The sequence below is a fragment of the Staurois parvus genome, unplaced genomic scaffold (genome assembly GCF_062004578.1).
Source record: "Staurois parvus isolate SC_StPar_1 unplaced genomic scaffold, SC_StPar_1.0 ptg000597l, whole genome shotgun sequence".
NCBI classification, from domain to species: domain Eukaryota; kingdom Metazoa; phylum Chordata; class Amphibia; order Anura; family Ranidae; genus Staurois; species Staurois parvus.
In genome coordinates this window covers 3035396-3058955 of record NW_028318393.1, presented here as the reverse complement: position 1 = coordinate 3058955, position 23560 = coordinate 3035396, and the positions used below count along the sequence as shown (strand labels likewise).

The 23560-nt window shown below is 40.2% G+C and overlaps 1 protein-coding gene across 2 annotated transcripts in view; it reads left to right on the top strand.

Moving 5' to 3' along the window:
- PLA2G4A (phospholipase A2 group IVA) overlaps positions 1-23560 on the top strand; it is a 237517-nt gene that overhangs the window by 132921 nt on the left and 81036 nt on the right. For both annotated transcript variants that reach the window (XM_089692650.1, XM_089692651.1), the window contains 4 exons: positions 674-818; positions 1919-2055; positions 5921-6143; positions 8921-9035. In XM_089692650.1, coding sequence (XP_089548776.1) covers positions 674-818; positions 1919-2055; positions 5921-6143; positions 8921-9035 — 620 coding nt within the window. The remainder of the gene's footprint in view (positions 1-673; positions 819-1918; positions 2056-5920; positions 6144-8920; positions 9036-23560) is intronic.

The following is a 23560-nucleotide window of genomic DNA, read 5'->3' as shown; positions in this document are numbered from 1 at the left end:
GGTTGTGATAATGGCCAGGGTTATAGCGTGTAATAGAAAATGGAAGCTGTAGTGAGAAGCTGAAAGACATGCCAGGGGTGGGTAGAAAAAAGGAGGGGGGTGGACTGTGATAAGAGTAGTGAAAAAATCTAGCAAAGAGACGGTGAGAGAAAGGAAGGTGGGGGAAATCAGTGAAGGAAAGAAGGGGGGAGGAGAGTAAGGTGGTCCCTGGGGTAGGCTAGATCTACTGAGAGATGCAGTAGTCCTAGCACCATGTGTGGGGGTTTAAAAGACTATGAAAGCAAGTGTGCCATCGAAGTTAAGGGGTAAGAAGTGGGTTACCTATGGGCTCCAGAGGGCTTCAAATTGAGATCTACTGTCCTGCAGAGTGGCCTCAACTTTGGCATGGATCATAGCTTGCGTGCCTCAGTTGCACAGATTGTATTTTTAAGAATGTGAAGAAAAATGTGTCCCACAGCACGGTAGTAGAGGAGATTTTAGTTTTTAGTTATTTACAATGTATGGGCATTTTATTTAGAGGATGTATATTCTTATAATGTTCGTGTTTCACTATGTTATGATATATTACACTTACACTATTTTGAGTATAGATTGCACTACATCATATGTATTGTGTATAATAAAGGTGGCGTAACAGCAAATTGTGTTTTTGTTTTTTTGTTTTTTTCACAAGCTCGTCCACAGATCTACGATTCAGCATGGCTTTGTGTGATCAAGAAAAACTTTACCGACAAAAAAGAAAGAACACAGTCCTCAACGGAATCAAGAAGCTTTTGGGACCTGAAAGAAGCAAAGACTTGAATTCGGCTTCAAGAGATGTATGTCCTTCTTTTTTTTTTTTTTTTTCTTCTGAAAGTTGTAGCTACTTACCTGTGCTGTGTTTTTGCTTTTTAATGTGTTTACTGTACTAGCTGGTTGTACAGTAATTTTACTAACATTATTCTAAACCTTTTTGGGGAGTGTGGTGAATGTTCCGGTTACCCACCTTGAACAATCCCCATTCCATCGCCTCAGATTTTTCTGTGTGTTGATGCCAAATGCTTACAACAAAAATATGGTGAAAGATATAAAAGCTAAAATGATTGCTTTGCTGTTAAAACCAAAATCGAGCCTGCAACCAGGCACATGTGACAGGAATCTCCAAGGATGGCACTGTGGGGCCTGGTTACCTCACCAATGCCTCATTTCAGCAGGAAGTGGAAAAACAATAATAGTATGTATAAGCAAAAATGATTGCTAAAAGTGATTCTAAAGACAAGACTTTTTTGTTTTTCCTTAATGCATCCTATGCTATATGGTAAAAATTGCCCCAGTAGCCGTATCATCAACCCCCCTTGGAAATATACTTTACCTGAGCCCTCTCTCCATCCAGTTCTGTTTCTGTTTGCAGCGGTGCTGGTCTCTGTTTCTCTCCTCACAGGACACAGAGGCAGATGTAGGAGCAATTGGCTCTAGCTGCTGTCAGTCAAATCCTGTCTGGGGATGGGGTCAAACCACACATTGCAGGGCGTGGGAGTGCACTTGCATATGTGCCCCCATAGCATACATCTTGTTATGGGGACACATAGTATAGGAGGAGCTGAAATCATTACACAGTATACCATGTTTTATTATTTTAGGAAAAAAAATTAAGCCTTTAAAACTGGTGTAACTAAAGAATGTAAGGTGATTATCATCATGAAGAGCTGTCTGCTGATGTGATTTTTAGTGAATGCGGGGAAAGGTCCACTTTAACTATTTAATGCTGAACCAAATCCAGGAGCCAATAAAATTTGTTTATGTATGAGACTCCATAATTGTTCAAGAAATTTGCCCCTATGCATGTGCCAGCAGAAGTTAATATACTGCTCAAATGAATGGTCAAGATATGGTAAACAGCAGTTTTTGGGGTTTTGAGACAAATGTTGTTATCTTTTAGGTGCCTGTCATAGCAGTTCTAGGCTCTGGAGGTGGATTTCGAGCAATGGTTGGCTTCTCTGGAGTCATGAAAGCCCTGTTTGAATCAGGGGTTTTAGAATGTATAACATATGTTGCTGGATTGTCTGGATCTACATGGTAAATTGCATGTTTTTATTATTATGAATATAATTAAATTTAAAAAGTATATACAAATGTGTGTTTTCGTATAATATCACATGTTCTGTAAAGTTATTTTTCATGGATCAGCAATGCTGGTCATGACCATGGATTAATATCTTGTGGCACTTTCCTTGGGGGTAGTAGATACAAGGTGCTTGTTACCCACACTAATAAGCTTTTAATACCCTTTATATTATTATTATTATACAGTATTTATAAAGCACCAATAGTTCGCTCAGCGCTGTACATTACAAAGGGGGACAGAACATGTGACAGAACAATACCAATACAATGCAAAACATGAGGGGATTGAGGGCCCTGCTCTTTCGAGCTTACAATCTAGGAGGGACGGGGATGGTGGCACAGGAGGAGATAGCTGTGGGGGATGGAGTGGTAGGAAGAGTGGAGGAGGTCGGCAAGTTAGCAGGGGGTGGGGTAGGCTTCCCTGAAGAGATGGGTTTTCAGGGTGTGCCTAAAGGAGAGGAGAGTAGGTGATAATCTGATGGGTTGGGGCAGGGAGTTCCAGAGGATGGGTGACACCCTGGAGAAGTCCTGGAGGCGGGCATGGGAGGAGGAGACCAGGGAACTAGAGAGAAGGAGGTCTTGTGAGGAGCGGAGTGTGCGTGCTGGGCGGTACTTGGATATTAGGTCAGTGATGTAGTTTGGGGCAGTATGGTGGACAGCTTTGTACGTCAGCGTTAGGATTTTGAATTTGATCCGTTGCGCAATCGGAAGCCAGTGGAGGGATTGGCAGAGGGGGGTGGCGGAGACAGAGCGGTTGGAAAGGTGAATGAGTCTGGCAGCCGTATTCAGGATCGACTGAAGCGGGGATAGCCAGCGGCGAGGCAGGCCAGTGAGGAGGGAGTTGCAGTAGTCGAGTCGTGATATGATGAGAGAGTGGATGAGCTGTTTAGTGGTTTCTGGGGTTAGGAACGTGCGGATTTTGGCGATGTTGCGGAGGTAGAGTCTGCACAAGTTTCTTAAAGATTGGACTTGGGGTTGAAAGGATAGGTTGGAGTCCAGAATTACACCAAGTACTCTGGCCTGCAGGGCGGGTTTGATGGTAGCGTTGTTGAATGTGACGGAGAAATCAATGGGGGGTGGTGTCCAGGCTGGGGGGAAGACAAGAAACTCGGTTTTGGAGAGGTTCAATTTAAGGAAGTGGAGTGACATCCAGTCTGATATGTCGCTCAGTAGGTGTGTGATTCAGGCTGAGACCAAGGGGGTGAGGTGGGGGGTTGAGAGAGAGATTTGTGTGTCGTCGGCATAGAGGTGGTAGTTGAATCCGTGAGAGTGTATGAGTTGGCCAAGGGAGGAGGTATAGATGGAGAAGAGAAGGGGCCCGAGGACAGAGCCTTGAGGGACCCCAACAGAGAGGGGGAGTGATGGGGAGGTGGTAGCATTATAGGTAATGCTGAAGGAGCGTTGTGTCAGGTAGGATGAGAGCCAGGAGAGAGCAGAATCTCTGAGGCTGAGGGAGTGGTCAACTGTGTCGAAGGCCGCAGAGAGGTCAAGGAGTAGGAGCACTGAATAGTGGCCATTAGCTTTGGCGGTTAGCAGGTCGTTGGAGAGTTTGAGTAAGGCAGTTTCGGTGGAGTGTAGGGGACGGAAGCCGGACTGTAGGGGATCGAGGAGGTTGTTGTCGTTGAGGTGAGAGCATAGGCGGGTGTAGACTAGGCGCTCGAGGAGTTTAGATGTAAATGGGAGCAGGGAGATGGGTCTGAGGTTTTTCGGGTCATTGGGGTCTAGGGAGGGCTTTTTAAGTATGGGGGTGATGTGTGCATGTTTCAGAGGGGAGGGGAAAGTGCCTGAGGAGAGAGAGAGATTGAAGATGTGGGTGAGGGAGCGTAGGATGGAGGATGAAGGAAGTCGTAGGAGTTGTGAGGGGATAGGGTCGAGGGGGCAGGTGGTGAGGCGGGCATCAGAGAGGATCTTGGAGACTTCCTTGATGGTAGTAAGGTCAAAGGTTGTATTTAAGCATGCTGCCTTAGCACGCCTAAATGATAACACCCTTTTTTACAGGATCTGCCCCTTATATCATGTGATTATTTTGTTATAAACTACTGCTAGAGTATGCTGTTGGAGCATAGAATCTGCTTTATATTATGAGCTATGTTTCAATTGTACAAACCACCAAAGGGAGTGTTAAACTAGGTTAAGTGTATATGTGAATATACTCTGATCAATATAGGAGTATTTACAAATAAGAAATAGCACACCAAACAATATTTACAACACAATTTACAGTATAAGCATGGTGAGTTCAATAACGCATAAAAGCATTCTTACAATACAATGAACAACACAAGCGTGGACTTGTGCAGGCCATACATGGGTCGAATTCCAAACAAATTTTCTTTAGAAAATCAGAAATTTCATGCATTTTGTAATCTGTGCCACCATTGATCTCAAAATTCGACCATCCAAACCTTCAATTTCACATGTTGCTACAGAAAAGCATTTTCTTGGCCAAGAATTTTATTTTATTTCCAGGTCACAGATCTGGTTTGTTTGTTAGTTTTTCAATGCTATTTCTTGCACGATTCTCCCATCATTGATTATAAATTCATTTTTCAAAAAATTTCCAACATGCCCGATCACTCAAATTTACATCTAATTTACCAAAATATTAATGGCACATTTTTTGTTTAAATTAAAAAAAAAATGTATTTAACTGCTCTGTGCAATGATCCCTTCCTTCCTCTCTGGTGATCCCCCACTGCGTCTTTTTCCTTCGGGTGCCTCCTCAGTAAGCTGGGTGCTAAGGGTCACCTGTGCATGTGTGCTACAGAGCTGGGCTGTGTGCATACATAGATACACAGTGCTGGCAAACCAAGCACCAGCTTCCTACTCACAGGAATTGACTGCGAGCAGCAGAAGCCCAAGTCCTCTGCTGCTCTTCGTGTCTCCTGTGAAACCAGGAAGTAAGAGGAGCAGCCCTGCAGCCAGGACAGTACTGGACAGATGACAGAAGTCAGGTAATCGCATATAATTTTAACACATTAGTATAATTTCAAAATACATTGCCATTTTCATTATTTTTTTTATATAAACGGAGTGAACATGCTTTTTTTTAATGGGGTCACTTTATCGAACTTTGACAGAATCAAATTCCATTAAAAGAAAAAGCACATACAGTAGCAGAAAGAATGGTTTAAATCTGTAATCTTTGTTGAAGAAAGGATTGTGAGAAGCACAGCATTACTGGAAAAGCACATAGATTTGCATACCCCTCTCTCTGGATTCTCTAATTGTCTTATAGGTTTTTAGTTTTATTTTACTGTACTTATGCTTACATGTGTAAAATGTTTAGGGATAGAAAGGGATGTTTTTCACCTCCATGCAGGGAATGCATTAAGGTAAAAAAACATTTTGACTTTAGAACCACTTTAAGCGTTTGGGGTTGATTTACTTGGCTATTACCTTTTGCAAATGAGGTGAAGTTTTGCTGACTCCTATCATCCAATCATGCTCAAGTAAAAATCTTGCATGTGATTGGGTATTCTTTGCCAGCTGAATTTTTACCACAGTACCTAAGCTAAGGTAAAAGGCAAAATGAAAAGCCCACTTAGTTTTAGTAATTCAACCTCTTTCTTTTTATCCCAGAAAAATAACAGAAGAATTTGATTTATAGTAAGAAAAAATTGTACTCGTTACAACTAAACACAGCTAATGTCCCTTGTATTTTTTGGTAATTTTGTACAAAAGAGGCAGAAAGTCAGATATATAAAATCACCTCCCATATCTAGTAAAGCACATGCTTTTCAATGATTTTGCTTATTGGCACAAGTGGGTTTAGATATTAGGAAGTTCTTATTTGTCCATACTGCTTTATCCATAGGTATATGTCTACACTTTACTCTCATCTGGATTTTCCAAGGAAAGGACCAAAGGAAATAAATGAGGAGCTTATGAACAGCGTCAGTCACAGTCCCCTACTTTTGCTGACACCACAAAAAGTGAAACGCTACATTGAAGCTTTGTGGAAAAAAAAAAGTTCTGGGCAGCCAGTTACTTTTACTGATGTTTTTTCCATGCTTATTGGAGAGACACTTATTAGAGATGTAAGAATTCAATCTTAAGTATCTTTCTTTCTTTTGAATTATAATGCTTTCTATAATTAGATCTATTCGTGAACATATCATGGGATTATAAAGAGTGATTAATCAGCTTTGCTGTAAACAATATTGAAAATTACAATTTTCATGTGTTTGTTCTAGGAGAAACCTTTTATTAATCCGAAGGACTTTTTCAGACCAAACATTAATCTGGAACATTGCTGTCATTCAAAATGTTGACTGATTTAAAAATCATTGAAATCATTATGGTTAATCATTGTAGATATATTTCACCATGTAACACTTTTTATTTCACATGTTGTACTGCTTTGGCTACTTGAAAATTTATAGTGCAGGATGTCGCCTCAGGGCGAGGATTTGAAAAAGGAAGTTTTAGCCAGTCATTTCTCACAGCTGCAGTTTACAGATTTCTTTGTGTGAAAAAACATGAACTTCTATTCTTCTGGTTTTGCGTAAGCTTTCAGGACATAAAAAGAAGCTAATTTCCTGCAAAGGAGGAGAGCTGTGCCAAAACATACAGTACAGATACATATCAAACAATTTGGATCTTGTAGTTAACAGTTGAAATTACATGCCGCACTTAACGTACACCTGTACACCAGCTATTTTTGTTACAACAGTAAAATAGGCTTATAATCCTTTTCTAGAGACCAGGAAGCCTCAAACCCTAGTATACGCTCTAATACAAATGTTGACACATCCACGAGGTTCTAACATCCAGCCTTGCCCCATCTTGCATCTTCCTATTTACTCATCACTAGAATGGCTAGCCATTGGTGCAATGCCATTCACCCTGCAATTGCTGCACTTTACCCTGAAATTTGGGTCTTCTGCAGCACTGGAGAGCACATTTTAAAGGTTACTGTACCTCCATACTTTTTCCTGTAACCATTGTATTAGGGATTAAAGGGTGTTCAATACATTAAAGTGTTAATATTCCCTCTTTTCCATTTTAGTAGATAGACTGGAGCTCCAGAGGCCTGGGCTATGAGGATGGACCATGGTACTAGGGATGCTGGGACAAATGTCCCAAATGTATTAAATCAAGAGACTTGCTAAATGTAAACTTCCTGACCAGAAGTGCTGTTCTTTAACTAGGGCCAGACTTAGGAGTGGAATTTTCCAATTCACAGTCCATGAGTGTGATTTGCATTTTTTAATACAGCCCGGGCTGTTTTGCAAATGATTACATCCCTAAATAAAAATAATTGCAACAGCTAAAATTGTTTCCTCACTGGCAAAAAAAACAAAAACAAAACTAAAGCAGTGATATGGCAGGGGAGTGAAAGCAAAGGATAAGATAGCTTCAGCCCCAATACAGATAAACGTTATATGATTTTTGACTGGGGGGTGGGAGGGAGTCAGGAATTCCTGGCAAGAGGTTACCAGTGTTCTGTGTTTCCCTGGTGATGCTTGTAATAAACTATATTTACTTGGATAAGGAATAAATGTGCTATACCTTCAGAATTTAGGTGTGTAAAACATAGGGTTACCAGTTTACAGTTTTGTTCATTTGGGTTCTTCCTTAGGAGGTTCTAGGGAAAATTCAGCCATTCATTAGATAATCGTAAACGTGGTTTGACGTTTTGAGGCCAACATAAAAGTTTGAATGCCTTTATTATAATTCATATGTAGCATATAAACTGGCAGTATATGGCTGAGAAAATAATGCATGTTGTCTCTTGTCAGGTCATGCTTCAAAATGTGACCGCTTTAAACAATTGCAGAGAGTAGAGACAATACATTAATAAATTGTCAACTCAATAGCTCCATGGAAAAAGACAACCTATGTTAATGATTTACAATATCCGTAAAAGCCAAGAAACTGCTGAATAGTCAAAAGTAGATCAGAAAACTTTCCTGGGTATGGCCATGCTAACTGGTAGACATTCAAAGAATAAGATGCCTGAGTACAATCTTGCCAATCTTGACATTAGAATACAAGTTATTTATGTGTACTCCGCAAAAGAAATATTGGGTCTCCTCCCCTGACTGTGCTGTGTATCAGACCTGTGTAAATCTCAGAACTGGATGGACAGTCATACAAAGCATTTGGCAGTTAATATATCTCTCATGTCTTTGTGTACTTAGCTGTGCCTGAAATTCACCCTAAAACATCATGACTTTAAGCCCAGGCTGTGATCCACCCCAATCTCAGTCAGTTCCTAACGGTTACATCTATTTAATAACTCACCCATCTTTTGGAACTACTACTCCTTTTGCAATACGGTTGTTTGTAGATAATCATCACTACCAATCGTTCCAAGGTATAGTCCAAAGATGACAAAAAAAAAAACTTATTGTGATGCTGGTAGCTTATCTTGTTACCAATTCTGTTATAATGATAACATGTTTTAATTCGATCACTGACTGGTATATTAAGCCGGCCATAGATGGATTGAAACTTGGCCGGTTAATCAGAGACTGGCCAAGATTCATTCCATCAATGGGCAGTCTGGTTGTACTGAAGTCGATTCATTGATAGACTTCAGTACAACCAGCCTGTCGGATGTTTTGCATGCAATTACTGCCCGTAGCTATATCCGCCAGCAGTGATCATTGTGTTCCTGGCTTCCTGTCAGCAGAACACAATAAAACGGTGGGAGGGATTCCCTCATCAACGCTGACTGAATCAAGCAATTTTCTTTCCTGCAACCAAAATTGCATGATCTATAGCTTGCCTCACAGAGTTAAACATTTATATTTCCTGCCATAACTTCTATTGTTTGCTTTTTCATGAATCATTGAATAATCTATTGCAGAGAATGAACAGCAAGTTAAGTAACATGCATGAGAAAATATGTGATGGTCAGTGCCCATTGCCATTATTTACGTGCCTTCATGTCAAGCCAGATGTGTCAGAGCTAATGTTTGCTGGTAAGGTAATGGTTTTATGCTGTAAAAGTAGAATGTTTTGGTAATATGTATTTTAGTGGTAATTTCAAAAGAATCTGAACAGTGTGACTCTTCCTATATTCTGACCAACAGAACATGTGAGCCCAATTGACAAAATTAAAGATTTTTCTTATTTCTTACTAGGTATCTCATATTTGTATCCAACACTCATTTATTGCCATGTTGGGTTTTTAAATCGTACAAATGACTATGGGTGCAGTTAAATATGCATACTCATCCTTTTTTAGTAAATGCACGTAGTAGTGATCAGCAGGGAAAGGCTAAGATTCACCTCTAACCAAGATGAATCATTGAGTGTAGGCTAAGGAAAGTACCAGATCACTGCTGCTCCTAGCACACCTACGCTTATAATATCCTTCAAAGCAGAATTAAAGACAAAGCATTTTTCTCATTTTGGATAGCATAAGAGAGTAATAATGTGCAAAAGTCGGGATCCACCCCAGAGTCTGGAGCAGCGCTTGGCTCAGCCTCTCGGGAAAGTGCTGAGAGCCTGAGCCAGCTGCTCCCTCCCTCTCCACAGTCCAGATGGCCAGTGAGCGTTAGGGGGGTGGCTGAGCAGACAGCAGTGTCTGACGGTCCCGATCAGAGCGGCTGTGACAACTCATGTGATCACTGAGTTCTCACCTTTTCGAAATGGCGGGGGACCGATGCTGCATCCACCTAGGTAAGTATAAATAGGGGGAAAAAAAGCTCCTACTTCTTTTAAGTCACTTGCAGAGTTTGGCTGGAAGGCAACTGGGAGTAGGCAGAGTGAAGCGGCTGTAGCAATTAAGCAGAATACAGCTAGGGAGCGATGCCAGGCATAGCAGAACAGAAATGAGGTCTGCAACCAACAGCTGTATCTACTATGAAACGCATACAGCGCCGAGACCGAAAGTGACAAAAGATATGATGACGTCAGCGCTAAGTGAGTGGTAACATCTGCCGGAGCCTACAGACACTCCTTTGCCAAACCATAGGGGGAATAATCTGTGTAGCCATTTTATTGTGGGGAAAAAGGAGGGGAGGAACCATATGTGAAATAGGATACTCTCGAAGCCCAATAGGAAAACATCGGCCGAGTCATAATTCAATTAACTTTGAAGGTGAACAAAGAAGCTTCAGATATCCAGGAACTATAACGTTATACTGTAATATTAGAAAATCAAATAATCATAAAGAAATAAAGAATATAATAAAACATCAAAATAATAAAAATTGAAATAAAAAATAGGGGGAAAAAAAGAATATGTGAGGGAATAAATACCTTTTGGTATGGTGCAGCGCTAACAAATATAAATAACTAAAAACCATAAAAAAATATATATACACACACACACACACGTAAAGATGTAAGAGATCCTACAGGGATCTATCGCATTGTGGAATAAACCAATAGGTCACAGAATTGGACCATTCAAAGTGAAAAAACAACAAACTTCCCAATCCCAAAATTGGGATAATATTCACACACCAAACATGTACACAAAGTGAATCCCAGTGCTAGGATAATCGTATATCAAATACCAAAGTGACAAGTGATCATCCACAACTCATACAATAGCAACAAATCAATAGAAAAAAAATTGATAAAATATATACAGTTGTGTTCAAAATAATAGCAGTCAGACATCACTAACCTGATCAATCACTGTTTTTGGTAGAAATTATATTTCTACATGGCAAATAATTTACTAGCAGGTGTAGTAGAGTAATAGAAATCCAACAGACCCAACAGTCATGACATGCATACTGCTGATCCTGTGTAATTGAATCACTAATTGAAAGGGGCATGTTCAAAATAATAGCAGTGTGGAGTTCTATTAGTGAGGTCATTCATTCTTTGAAAAACAGGTGGCAATTATTGCCCTTATTTAAGGAAGGAAGGCACCAAATGTTGTACATGCTGGTTACAGTGCATTTCTCTCTGAAATTCTGAGGAAAATGGATCGTTCCAGACATTGTTCAGAAGAACAGCGTACCTTGATTAAAAAGTTGATTGGAGAGGGGAAAACATATAAAGAAGTGCAGAAAATGATAGGCTGCTCAGCTAAAATGATCGCAAATGCTTTAAAATGGCAACCAAAACCTGAAAGCTGTGGAAGAAAGCGAAAAACTACCATTCGAATGGATAGAAGAATAGCCAAAATGGCAAGGACTCCGCCAACAATCACTCCAGGAAGATCAAAGAAGGTCTAAAGTTACCTGTGAGTACTGTTACAATTAGAAGACGCCTATGTGAAGCCAAGCTATCTGCAAAAAGCCCCTGCAAAGTCCCACTGTTGAAAAAAAGACGTACTGAAGAGGTTACAATTTGCCAAAGAGCACATTGACTGGCCTAAAAAGAAATGGCACAACATTTTGTGGACTGATGAAAGAAAGATTGTTCTTTTTGGGTCTAGGGGCCGGAGACAGTTTGTCAGACGACCCCCAAACACTGAATTCAAGCCACAGTATACTGTGAAGACAGTGAAGCATGGTTGCGCAAGCATCATGATATGGGGATGTTTCTCATACTACGGTGTTGGGCCTATTTATCGCATACCAGGGATCATGGATCAGTTTGAATACATCAGAATACTTGAAGAGGTCATGCTGCCTTATGCTGAAGAGGAAATGCCCTTGAAATGGGTGTTCCAACAAGACAACGACCCCAAACACACCAGTAAACGTGCAACATCTTTGTTCCAGACCAACAAGATTGACGTTATGGAGTGGCCAGCCCAATCCCCGGATCTTAATCCAATAGAAATCTTGTGGGGTGACATCAAAAATGCAGTTTCTTAGGCAAAACCAAGATATAGAGAAGAACTGTGGAATGTAGTCCAATCATCCTGGGCGGGAATACCTGTTCACAGGTGCCAGAAGTTGGTTGACTCCATGCAACACAGATGTACAGCAGTTCTCAGAAACCGTAGTTATACAACTAAATATTAATTAAGTGATGCAAAGCAAAGTCTTCCAACATTTTTCAGTTTATATAGTGAACGTTTGTGTTTGTAAAGAAGAATACAAGCACTGCTCAGTCTAATATTCACTTTTCTTCAATTTTTTTAGAGGAACAGCACAACTTTGATCTATTTTTCTTCATGTTTTGATTTGGAATAGAATGTGTAGTGTTCCCAATGCATTTGTGTGTCTGGAAATAAAAGCTATTAGAAGGATTTTGAGCTTTATTTACTTTTTTCAACACACTGCTATTATTTTGAACACAACTGTGTGTGTGTGTATATGTATGTACTTGTATGTGTGTGTGTGTGTGTGTGTATATATATATATGTGTGTGTGTGTGTGTGTGTGTGTGTATATATATATATGTGTGTGTGTGTGTGTGTATATATGTGTGTGTATATATGTGTATATATGTGTGTGTGTATATATATATATATATATATATATATATATATATAATTATAAAATTTCATTAAAAAAAAATGTTCAAGCAAGTCCAATAAAGTGCAGAAAAAATCCCCTACATAAAATGTGCTTCGCTATTCATGAACTGGTGCCGTGTGGTGTGTGCACCAAACAAATCCTATAGTAGCTAGATTGCCCCCCCACCTCCTTTCAATGACCCTATGGGCTAATGCGCCTTTCGGATCACACCAGGATCCTACGGTAAAGATCTCCTTGTTATCCGACTTCCACAAAAGGGCTCCACACACAGCATAAGAATGTTCCCCCTTCCTGGACAGGTAAGCAGATGGCCTTACAACCGCCAACTAACTCAATACGGTTATGCGTGGCTCTCAATAAGATCATGCGTAGCTCATAAGAGAAGAGAAAAATACTTCCATAGTGCAATAATGTTTTAATAAGGTAAATAGAAGTAAAAACACCAATTTATCCACTCACATTTATGTAGTGATACTCAGGCATTAACACCACATGTTCTGGGTGTATTCACATGTATCCGGGTGTACCAAGATGGCTGCCGCCGTAATTACCTCACCGCATATCGACGCGTTGCATCACATATCCCACGTGACTTCTTGATCCGTGATCCTGAAGAAGTCACGTGGGTTGTGAGCCAATGTGGATCTACTGGAGCTGTGTCAATACCATGTCCATTATGGACAAGAGCGCTCCCATGCTCCTTTTGTATACACAGAGCTGAAGAAGGTATTTAATAAATTTGCCTTCTCTTTGTCCCCAGTCACCCACTCTAGATTATTTCGTAAAGGGTCTACATGCTCGGACCAGACCTTTTTTACTATTAATATATTTGAAGAATTTTTGGGGGTTGGTCCTGCTATCTCCTGCAATCTGTTGTTCATTTTAAATTTTTGCGGCCTTTATTTCCTTTTTGCATGTTGATGTGCCACATCAATGCCACATATCAGTGCCTACCAGTGCACATCAATGCCACATAGTGCCCATCTGAGCTGCCTTTCAGTGCCACCTATCAATGCCTGTCAGTGCCACCTATCAGTGCCGCCGATCAGTGCTTCCTTTCAGTGCCCATCAGTGATGCCTGTCAATGCCCATCAGTGCCACCTACCAGTGTCCATCAGTGTAGCCTATCAGTGCGCATCACTGCAGCCTCATTAGCGCACATCAGTGAAGGAGAAAAATCACTTAGTTACAAAATTTTATAACAAAAACTAAGAAAAAAAGGTTTTTTTTTTTTCAAAATTTTCAGTGGTTTTTGATTTAAGAAAAAATAAAAAACCCAGAGGTGATTAAATACCACCAAAATAAAGCTCTGTCACAAAAAAATTATAAAAATTTCATATGGGTACAGTGTGGCATGACCACGCAATTGTCACTCAAAGTGCAACAGCGCTGAAAGCTGGAAATTGGTTTGGGCAGGAAGGGGGTAAAGTGCCCTGTAAGCTTGTGGTTAAACTTGTTGCCCATGGGAATATATTTTGCAGTGTGTTCACATAGTCTTTTTGAAGAACTCCCATTTCTGTGTTGTGTTCATTGATGCCAATATTCTCTCCCAAGCTAAGTCTTGGAGAGCAGCTCTCAACCTTGGAAAATTAGCTGTCTTAAAATTGAGTGTTTTTAAATTTTTCCGTATGTGCTTGATGTTTACAGCTAACAAATTAAATCATGTTATGGTCACTGCTACCCAGATGTTTTCACATGGACATTCGTAATAAGCTCTGCATGGTTTGAGATAACCAGGTCCAGCAGAGCATCATTTTTAGTTGGGGCCCATATGAACTGTACCATAACATTTTCCTGTAGTAGGTTTAAACATTTTTGCCCTTTAAGTGTTCCTGCAGTACCATTATTCCAGTCAATTTCCGGGTAGTTAAAATCCCCAATTATCACGGTCCTAGCCTTTGCAGCCCTTTCAATCTGTGCAAGGAGCAGAGTCTCCACCTCCTCATTAACACTGGGAGACCTATAACAAACTCCAATGATTACCTTAGTACACACACCCATAATGCTTCAGCCTCATCACACTCTTCATCAACTAGGTCCTCTTTCACACTCGCCCTGAGATCATTTCTCACATAGAGACAGACACCACCACCTTTCCTATTTACCCTGTCTCTCCGAAAGACAACATAGCCAGGAATATTAATGGCCCAGTCATGTGAAGAATGAAGCCAAGATTCAGCTACACCAATAAAATCATAGTTTTTTTTTCATGCACCAAAGCTTCCAACTCACCTATTTTGCTTGGCAGACTTCTGGCATTGGTGAAGAAACACTTTGTCATTGACACCTTGTGCACACATATTTTGCATATTTTTTATTTTCATACAAATGGTACCAATTCCACTGGTTGTTTGTTTGTAACATGGGAACCTTCTTATCTGCCATAGCCCTCCCCCACATCTTTCCCCATTCCACCCACCAATAAGTACTGACCCCTGTCTGATCTGTTTACCCTGTTATAATTCTCCTCTCCCCTCGATCCTAGTTTAAATACTCCTCCAGCCTTCCCATAAACCTCTCACCCAGCACAGCAGACCCCCTTCCATTTAGGTGCAAAACATCTCTAGCATATAGGTTGCACCCCAATGAAAAGTCAGCCCAGTGGTCTAGAAACCCAAATCCTTCTCTCTTACACCAGGTCTTTAGCCATGCATTGAGTTCTCTAATCCCCCCGTCTTTCCTGAGTTGCGCATGGCACAGGTAATATTTCAGAGAATAACACCTTGGAGGTCCTTCCCTTCAACTTGCAGCCTAGTTCTTTTAATTGATTCTTAAGGAGCCTCCACCTGCCATGTATTCTGTCATTGGTTCCATCATGGACCAAGACAGCTGGGTCATGCCCAGTCCCTCCCTGTAATTTATCAACCCGGTCCACCACATGCCGAACCCTGGCACCAAGGAAACAGCAAACCATTCGGTTGAGGTGATCCTGGGGACAAATTATTCTATCAGTCCTTCTGATTATAGAATCCCCTACTACCACCAGCTGTCTAGGCCTTCCTGCACTACCCTCACCACCCCTCTCAGATGGTCTGCCCTCCTGACTGTTAGGGATAGCAGTGACATCCAGGGCTGCAACCCCTGAGCTTACCACAAACCCAGGGCCAGCCTTCCTTTTCTGTGAGCCCCTACCACTCCCTCTTTATACAGTAACCCATCTTATACCTGATAATCCTCATTAGCCCTGTCACCCTCCACATCAATCTCCGATCTCTAACATGAGTTTCCAGAAGAGCAGCCCGCTCACATTTGTCGCAGCAGTATCCATCCTGGAGCTGTTGCTCCAATGTTGTATACATGCGGCACACTGTACACTGCACAAAACCTTCCACCCTGCTAGCACACATTATCCCAGTTATAATATCAACAGGAAATATCAGTTGTCACTTACAGGTTAACTCCTGTTATAATATCCTGTTTTCCACTCCAGTTTTTTAACTCCACTTATCAAATGTCCACTTGCTCAAAGGTCCAGCAAGCAAAATACAGGCAAGCTCAAGAATGAGCAAGCTCAGAGTGAGCTCTACAGCAAGTTTTATATAGTACCTGTATCACCTGTGACCAATTAACCCCTCCCCTTAATTACCAGTCTGAAGAAAGGCAATGAAAGGAAGAAAAAAAATTGCTATTTAATAAGTGACAGAAAAAGTGATTTAAAAAAAGTGAAAGCTTTTAGCAAGACCCAAAGAAGAAAATAAAACTACAAGCACCAGCAGTCAAAAGTAAAACTTTTTCACTCTCCACTCAAATTTCTCACTCTTTTTGGCTATCGGCCAGCAAAAAACGATTTAATCTGTGTAAACTTTTCTTCTGATATGTGGATTCTATATAGCATACCTGACTGGATGACCATACCACTGAATAGCAGAATGTCTTTATCTGTATGGCAATTGAAACACGTTTCTTTTATGTTGTCCTGCTTTGTAGGGATGCAGTCATCCTTTCATCTATACTGTTTATGATTTTAGGAAAAAACAGCCTCCTAGAGAAGGGGATTGTTTGGGTCCACCTGCAGCAATACCAGTTGTTTAAATACTGTATGCTTATCCCATTACTACAGGCTTTGACTGTCCATAGATCTATTCTATTTTATGCCTGCAGTTGTCCAGCCAGGCAATTCATACTGCGAGCTATGCTGAAGCACGAATCCATCAGTAGCTTCAACAGTTATTATTATTATTATACAGTATTTTATAAAGCGCCAACAGTTCACTCAGCGCTGTACATTACAATGGGAGACAGAACATGCGACAGTACAAAACAATACAATGTGATACACGAGGGCCCTGCTCTTTCGAGCTTACAATCTAGGAGTTATGGCTATTACCCCTTCTTTCTGCTAGGAATCATTTACCATCAACTGTCAACACAGTACTCTACTGTATGTGCCTTCTTATTCTGCACCTCTTGTATGTCAGCACTATTCTCACATCTCTGTTCCTTTTCTACCATGGATTTCTATTATACCCCTTAGGTACAGCCATCATTTCCCTGCTACCTGTAACAATTCATAAATCCTTTTCAATGCATACAAAGGCTATTTGTTAACACCACTTTGAGTACAATACTGTAATGCTATTTTAGTGCCGATTCACATATATGTGGTTTGAACTGTATCCAGTCTGCATGACATGTATAATAACATTACTTCCTATGGTGCATGTTCACATATGTCTGGTGCACTGGCAGTGTGGATTGAAAGAGTCCTGTACGATTTCTGTGCAGTCCAGTTCAGGTGCGGATTACAGGATTCTAAACTGCACATGTCATCAGTTGTTACAGGATAAAATCCTGACCTGAACCTGATCTAAACCTGCCCTCAACCTGTAAACCTGACCTGTACTGCTGAACAACTACTGTATCAATTGGCTGTAAAACCTGAGCTTCAATCTGCGCTGCACATGTGTAAATCGGCTCTTGTTTTCTTACTTTTTAAGAAAATGGCGTCCCCCACAGAAGGAAGAAAAGATGCACTACACCCACCCATGCAGGGTTGCTGGGTTTATTCTTTGGCAAAAGGTAGCCCTGTACTCAGGGTTATTCAGGCTAGTGTTAACAGCAAGGTGGATGCCTGTCTACATGCCTGGTTTCGCTGACTAAGACCCAGTATTGAAATTAGGAATTTTGACATTTTACAAACTTTCCTTAGTGCTTGTTCTTGTGACTCAGAAGTAGTGAAGCCAGAGATAGTCAGGCAACTGGCATTTTCACAAGAAGGCAAGGAATAGCAGGCTGCATATTTCATTCATGACAAGTGTAATTGGTTTTTCAACTTGCAGCTAGGTCATGACATGCCTTCTTCCAGGATTTTAAATAAACTGAAGAAAATGGGAAACAAAATCTCTTGATTTAGTACCATACTACCGAAACTCTTTAACCTTAAGTGTTTCAAAAATTCCTTTAACTACCTGATCCAATAAATGTCTATTGAGGATCTCTTGTATACTATTAGCCCTTGACTTCATGCACTTTGACTTAATTCACTTAAAGACGTAAGCAGGAAGGAGTTGTTTACATGAATAATTTATAAAAACAGTTTGTTCTGACGTCTTCCACAAATGACTGCAAACTTAGGAGTGTGTCGGCTAGCAAGTGTCTGACTAAACGCCTAATAAAAATGAAGAATGCAAAGAACAAGATTTACCTAATGTTTTACATTCTGGCTTGTTATCAATGATTGATCTACTTGGGTTTAAAATAGCATGGTATGTTTTACGTCCTGAGAAACTGATATAATAAAAATCATGCTATATCGCATTTACAAAAATGTTGAGTATAGAAGCATAAGTAAAAACTGCATGTAGCATTTGATCAGGGCAACAGTCTCATGTCTTCGGTGGCAGACAGACACCCAACATTCAAAATCTCTAAAAAAAAGGAAATGCCAAACAGTCAGGTTGGAAATCCTATTACAATTACTGTTCCCTTAGTTGGATGTGCTGCTCAACTCAATAAAAGAGGCCATGCCCAGTTTAGCTGTTTACAGTCACATTAGAAAATGTTTGGTCAGTCTCCCTGATGTCTTCTGGCTGAGCCCTCTCAAGGGACGAGTCAATCAACTAGGGTAGATTTCTCTGGCCAAGCACTATTAATCTATCAGAAAATGGCCAGTGCATGCATCTTCTTTTCATAGGCACAGACATTCAAGTTTAGCTGAAGTACACTTGCATCTTTATAGAAAGCAGATAATGCATGCAGTGCCAGCAGAATTTTAGGTTGGCACCATAGGGTACTTTTAACACTGACCTCATCTTGTTGATATTTATAATCATTGAACTTAAAAACTAGGGATGCACCAATCAGATGTCGTCTAGCTCAAACTATCATCGCTGCAAGGAGAGGAAAGAAAGAGGTGGAGATTTCAAATTTTGTGTTTTGGATCTTTGTCACACCCTTTTCAAATCTTGAAATAAAAACCTTCAGTCAAGGATTAAACTGGTGCATTTTATGATCATTGTCGCACTAAAAATCCTGCATCTCGAGACCCTTTATCGGGCCAATTATCCTCCTACATTTTAGATGGCTTCAAGAAGATCTGTCTTTTGGCAGATTATTCCTTCTCTTGGTTTGGCAGAATCTAATCTATTGAAATTACATTTTTACCCAGGATAGGCTACTGATTTAGAATGCTAGCAATAGCAGTCCCGAGAGACTTTCAGCTTTTACAATCAGAGGTTCTCTGCTTTATTTGGGGTAGCAGAAGGCACCAGATGAATAGACTTGCACTGTATGTTTCGAAGCCATAAGGTGGGCTTGGTCTTCCTAACATACAAGCTTTTTTCAGGCTGCTCAAATAGCTCAGCTTTCCTTTATGATTTCTAAAGGGCCCAAATCTCTCTGGGTTTCTGTTGAAGCTCATTCCTGCTGTCCCTTCCCCAATGGATCATTGATCTGGCAGTCCACGCCATCCTATATGTTGTCCCACTTTATCGCACTCATTAGCTATCTGGGATGGGGCAAAACATCATAAACCTTTGTCATTGTATACACCATTAGCCCCTACTTTTTGTAACCCTGATTTCTCCCTTGGTACCTTAATTATTTCAATGGTGGCTTAACAAGGGGCTCTTAAGGATGGGGTCTCCAGACCAACCATACTCCTCAACACTTTAAAGACAAATTGCAGATGCCATCTAGTGAAACATTTAAGTATAATCAAGTTATATCTTCTATAAGATCTAAACTCCGTTTGTTCGATGGGCCCCTTTTGCTTACGACTTCTTAATTCTGTCAAGCAAGGGGCCTCCTAAGGGGACTAGTGTCTATGGTATATGATTCCCTCACTGATCCGAACGCCAAGCTTCCTTACATGGACTATTGGAAATGGGACCAGAATCTTTCTTTTGAATTATCTGGCTTGCAAATATGTACCCGTCCGCATCGCCAACTTGATTTCGGTGTTGCAGCCAGATGGAAACTATGCATCCCGTCTCATGGCACAATATAGTAACCAGATTTTGGATTTGGATGTTTAATTTTATTCAGTGACAGGAGTAAATATTCATAGATCCCTGGAGATGACCCTCTTTCAAAAACTACCTGAGGTCCCCAGAAAATGTGAAATTAAATAAATAAATATATATATATATATATATATATATATATATATATATATATAATTCTCAGCGTCTAGAATTGCCATTACCAAATATTGGAAGCAGTCGATTGTTCCTCCTGATTGTGTAAAGAATAATTTTAACTGGATTATGATCAACAACAGACTCACCTGTATCCTTCATAATAATACTAAGAAGTTTGATAAAACATAGTATCCATGGATTTGATAGTGATCGGTTTCTTAACAAGTCCCTGGCTGACCACCTCTCCCTGTTACCGTCTCTCTCTATGTTGGTCTCTTTTTTTCTCTTTTTCTTTGCATGCTTGGTTTTTCTGTCTATTTCAAGATACTGTAAGGGCCTCATATGGCTCCAAATTTCTTTAAGTTATCAGGCATGTGGACAGCTATTTTTTCCCCTTACCTCCTACCCATTGTCCCTCTCCCACTGTCCCTTCCTTACCCCACAATGTAACTGTTATGTTAATACATTGCCTATAATAAACCTGCTGATTGGGATTATTATGCTCCTGGTCCCATGCGGATTGCGTCCATGTTTTCTAGCAGTTCTGATAATGATAACCACTCTTTCTGTATGTCAGAATCCTTGTCTGAGAGCACTTTACTGCTATAGTTAGTCTATCTCATGATTGTTTGCATTGCCATTTAGATTTTTTTGAAGGACTCCTATTGCTGTTACAATAACGATCTGAGAAATTAATATTGGTTTTATTGATATATTTTCTACTATTGTATCTTGTTTTAATAAAAATATTGAAATCTAAAAATCCTGCATCATTTAAATCGAAGAATACTACAAATCTATACCTCCTCTGTGGTACATTTGTAACCGGTAACTGTATACAATCGTGTTGTCTTTTTCAAGTTAATTTTATGAGATCTTTTAAAAAATATAACATTATTAAAAACTCAGGATCACAGTATTTCAAAAGCCCAAACCTAAAATTGATTTACTCAGGTGCATTTTCAAGCTATAAATTTACTTCACTTTTTTGTTCATGTGATTCTGAACCTATAAGAAATTACTACTGCGGCAGAACATTTTCTTAATTTAGTAAACCATTTGATAAATCTAGATTGATAATAAGAGTATACCAAATTTTTCTTTACTTTAATTTATAATAACTCATTCATGTTATGCACAGATTATACTGTACGTGGAAGAGAAATCATTATAGTGCAATTTGAACCTCATAATGAATTTGATAATCGTATGCAAAGATTCCTGCTGTGTATACTGTAGCCGTTTATAGTAAAAGTAGTTAGAAGAACAATTCTGCAAATACTTCTATGTGGCTCTATATTAATAATTTGATACAATTGGGTAAAAAGAAAATTTCATTATTTAATGTTTCTGAAATTAATTCTGTATTTTAAAATACTAACTATAGATTTATAGATTTCCATTCCATTAAACATATAAAGGTTTTGTTTTAAAATGAGTAGCTGCTGAAGTCCTTATGCTATCCGTTCCAGTTTAATCTGAACCACACCTATGAAAATACTTTATAAGGCACATTTTTCCTATCCAGGACAATTGTAGTATTCTAGTTGTAACCTTTAGGCTGGCCTCTAATCTGGTAGTCCCTTAAAGCGGAGTTCCACCCAAAAGGGGAAGTTCCGCTTTAATGCTTTATCCCCTGCTCCCCAATAAGGATTGGTACCTTTGGGGAGTGGGGGGGGCCCGAATTTGACAGGTACCTTCTCCCACTTCCGCTGCGATTGCCTAGGTGATCGGTAGCAGAAGTTCTCCTCCCTCCCCGTAGTCTTCTGGGACACGTGACAGGTCCCAGAAGACTACAGGGCCATTCACAAAGTGCAGCGCTTCTTGCACGTGCGCAGTGAGCACCCAGCTGTGAAGCCGCAAGCTGTCGCAGCCAGGTGCCCACACTAAAGATGCCGGCGCCATGGAGAGAAGACGGCCGGTGAAACCAGTGGTGGTAAGGACACCGCTGGACCGAGGAACAGGTGTGTGGCTGTATTTTTTTTTTTCAGCTGGAATTCCACTTTAAGCATGAATACACAGCTCAGTACAAAAGATTTGTTTTTACCTATGGTAATGCACTTCTGCAAGACAAATCAGTGCTGGCTAATCAAAGGAAACTGGTGGCAATTGTTCCATGTGAATTCCGCTTGAGACTCGTTCACAGGTGGTTCAGACTAGCTACTGACCTACCCTAAAGAAAAACTAAACTTTGAAAGCTGTGCCCCCAAAAATGTCAGACAGAGGGCAAAGGGCCAGTCACTAGATTAGATTCTGGTTTCCCTGCAGCAGATCTTTCTGACTTACCAAGCCATGTTCTGCACTGTTTCTCTTTGTTTGGAATGCTTGAAGTAATTGATGGTGCTGGAACAGTAGCTATATAGTACCTGAGTGTTAATGTATTCAACAAAATCGTACATGTGATATCCCAATGGGGCATCTAGATGATGAGTTGGCTGCGCTCATGAACACCTTAAACCAGAACAGTGGTCTCAGACTTGAGAAATGATGCTCGAATGTGAAGCTCATAGCACCAAAATCAAGGTTTAGTTCAAAATGAGGTTTCATTCCAGTGCAATTTGTGGGCCACACATTGTCCCCTTCTTCAAAATAAACTGCATCTGCTTGTAGGGACTTGAAATTAAAACTTTAAAATCTATCAACTGCTGAGCCAGCGCTGAGTGCTCACAAGATAGTTAACATTTTTAGTCTGAGCCCCTATCAGTAGATACTGATTATTTCAATCCCTAATGGAGACAATGTGCAGTCCTCGAAACACAGTGAATGTACCACCTGCTATATGTTTTGACTAACACCTCAATTTCGACTTTAACCTTGGTGTGGTGCTTCTATTTTCACACTCAAACCTCTTTGTTTGAAGGCAGCTATCTTGGTAGAGGCAGGGGATTTCTTTCTTATGGCTGAGATGAGAAGCAAGTGCCTATGCACAGAATCCCTCAGTTTGAGGGTTGAGTTTTGATTCCTAATGGCATAGTACATTAATAGATGGAAGCAGCTTGCAACTTTTTTTTTCTCCTGAAACTGAATAACAACTGCAAGCGGACAGAATCTTACTATCTTGGATTCAGGTGTGCTGATATATTTATCTTATCTATAGAGCGGTCAGCATGTATAGCAGAGGTTTTTTAATCTTTGGTATTGTCATTTTAATGAAAATAATTTGCTACATTGCAAACTGAAACTTTTTATCTTCCAGTAGTTTTGTCAGAGGCATATATAAGACAATGCTGCTAAATTCCCATCCCAGACAGACCATTGAATACAATTGGGTGCTATTTTCAAATTATAGGTGGTAACATTACCATTAAACTTTTTTACTGCCATGGAAACACAGCTTACATTGGAACAGAACTGCTTCCAGCAGGCCACACAGTCTTACATCCTTGGCAGTATCAGTGGCTGTAAGTTACAGCCATCAGAGGCCGAGGACTCCCTTCAACGATGAATAAATGTACTGGGTCATTAAAAAAACACTGATTGCATTTGCTCATCTCATTAACACTGCTCCCCCATGCCATCACAGCCACTTGT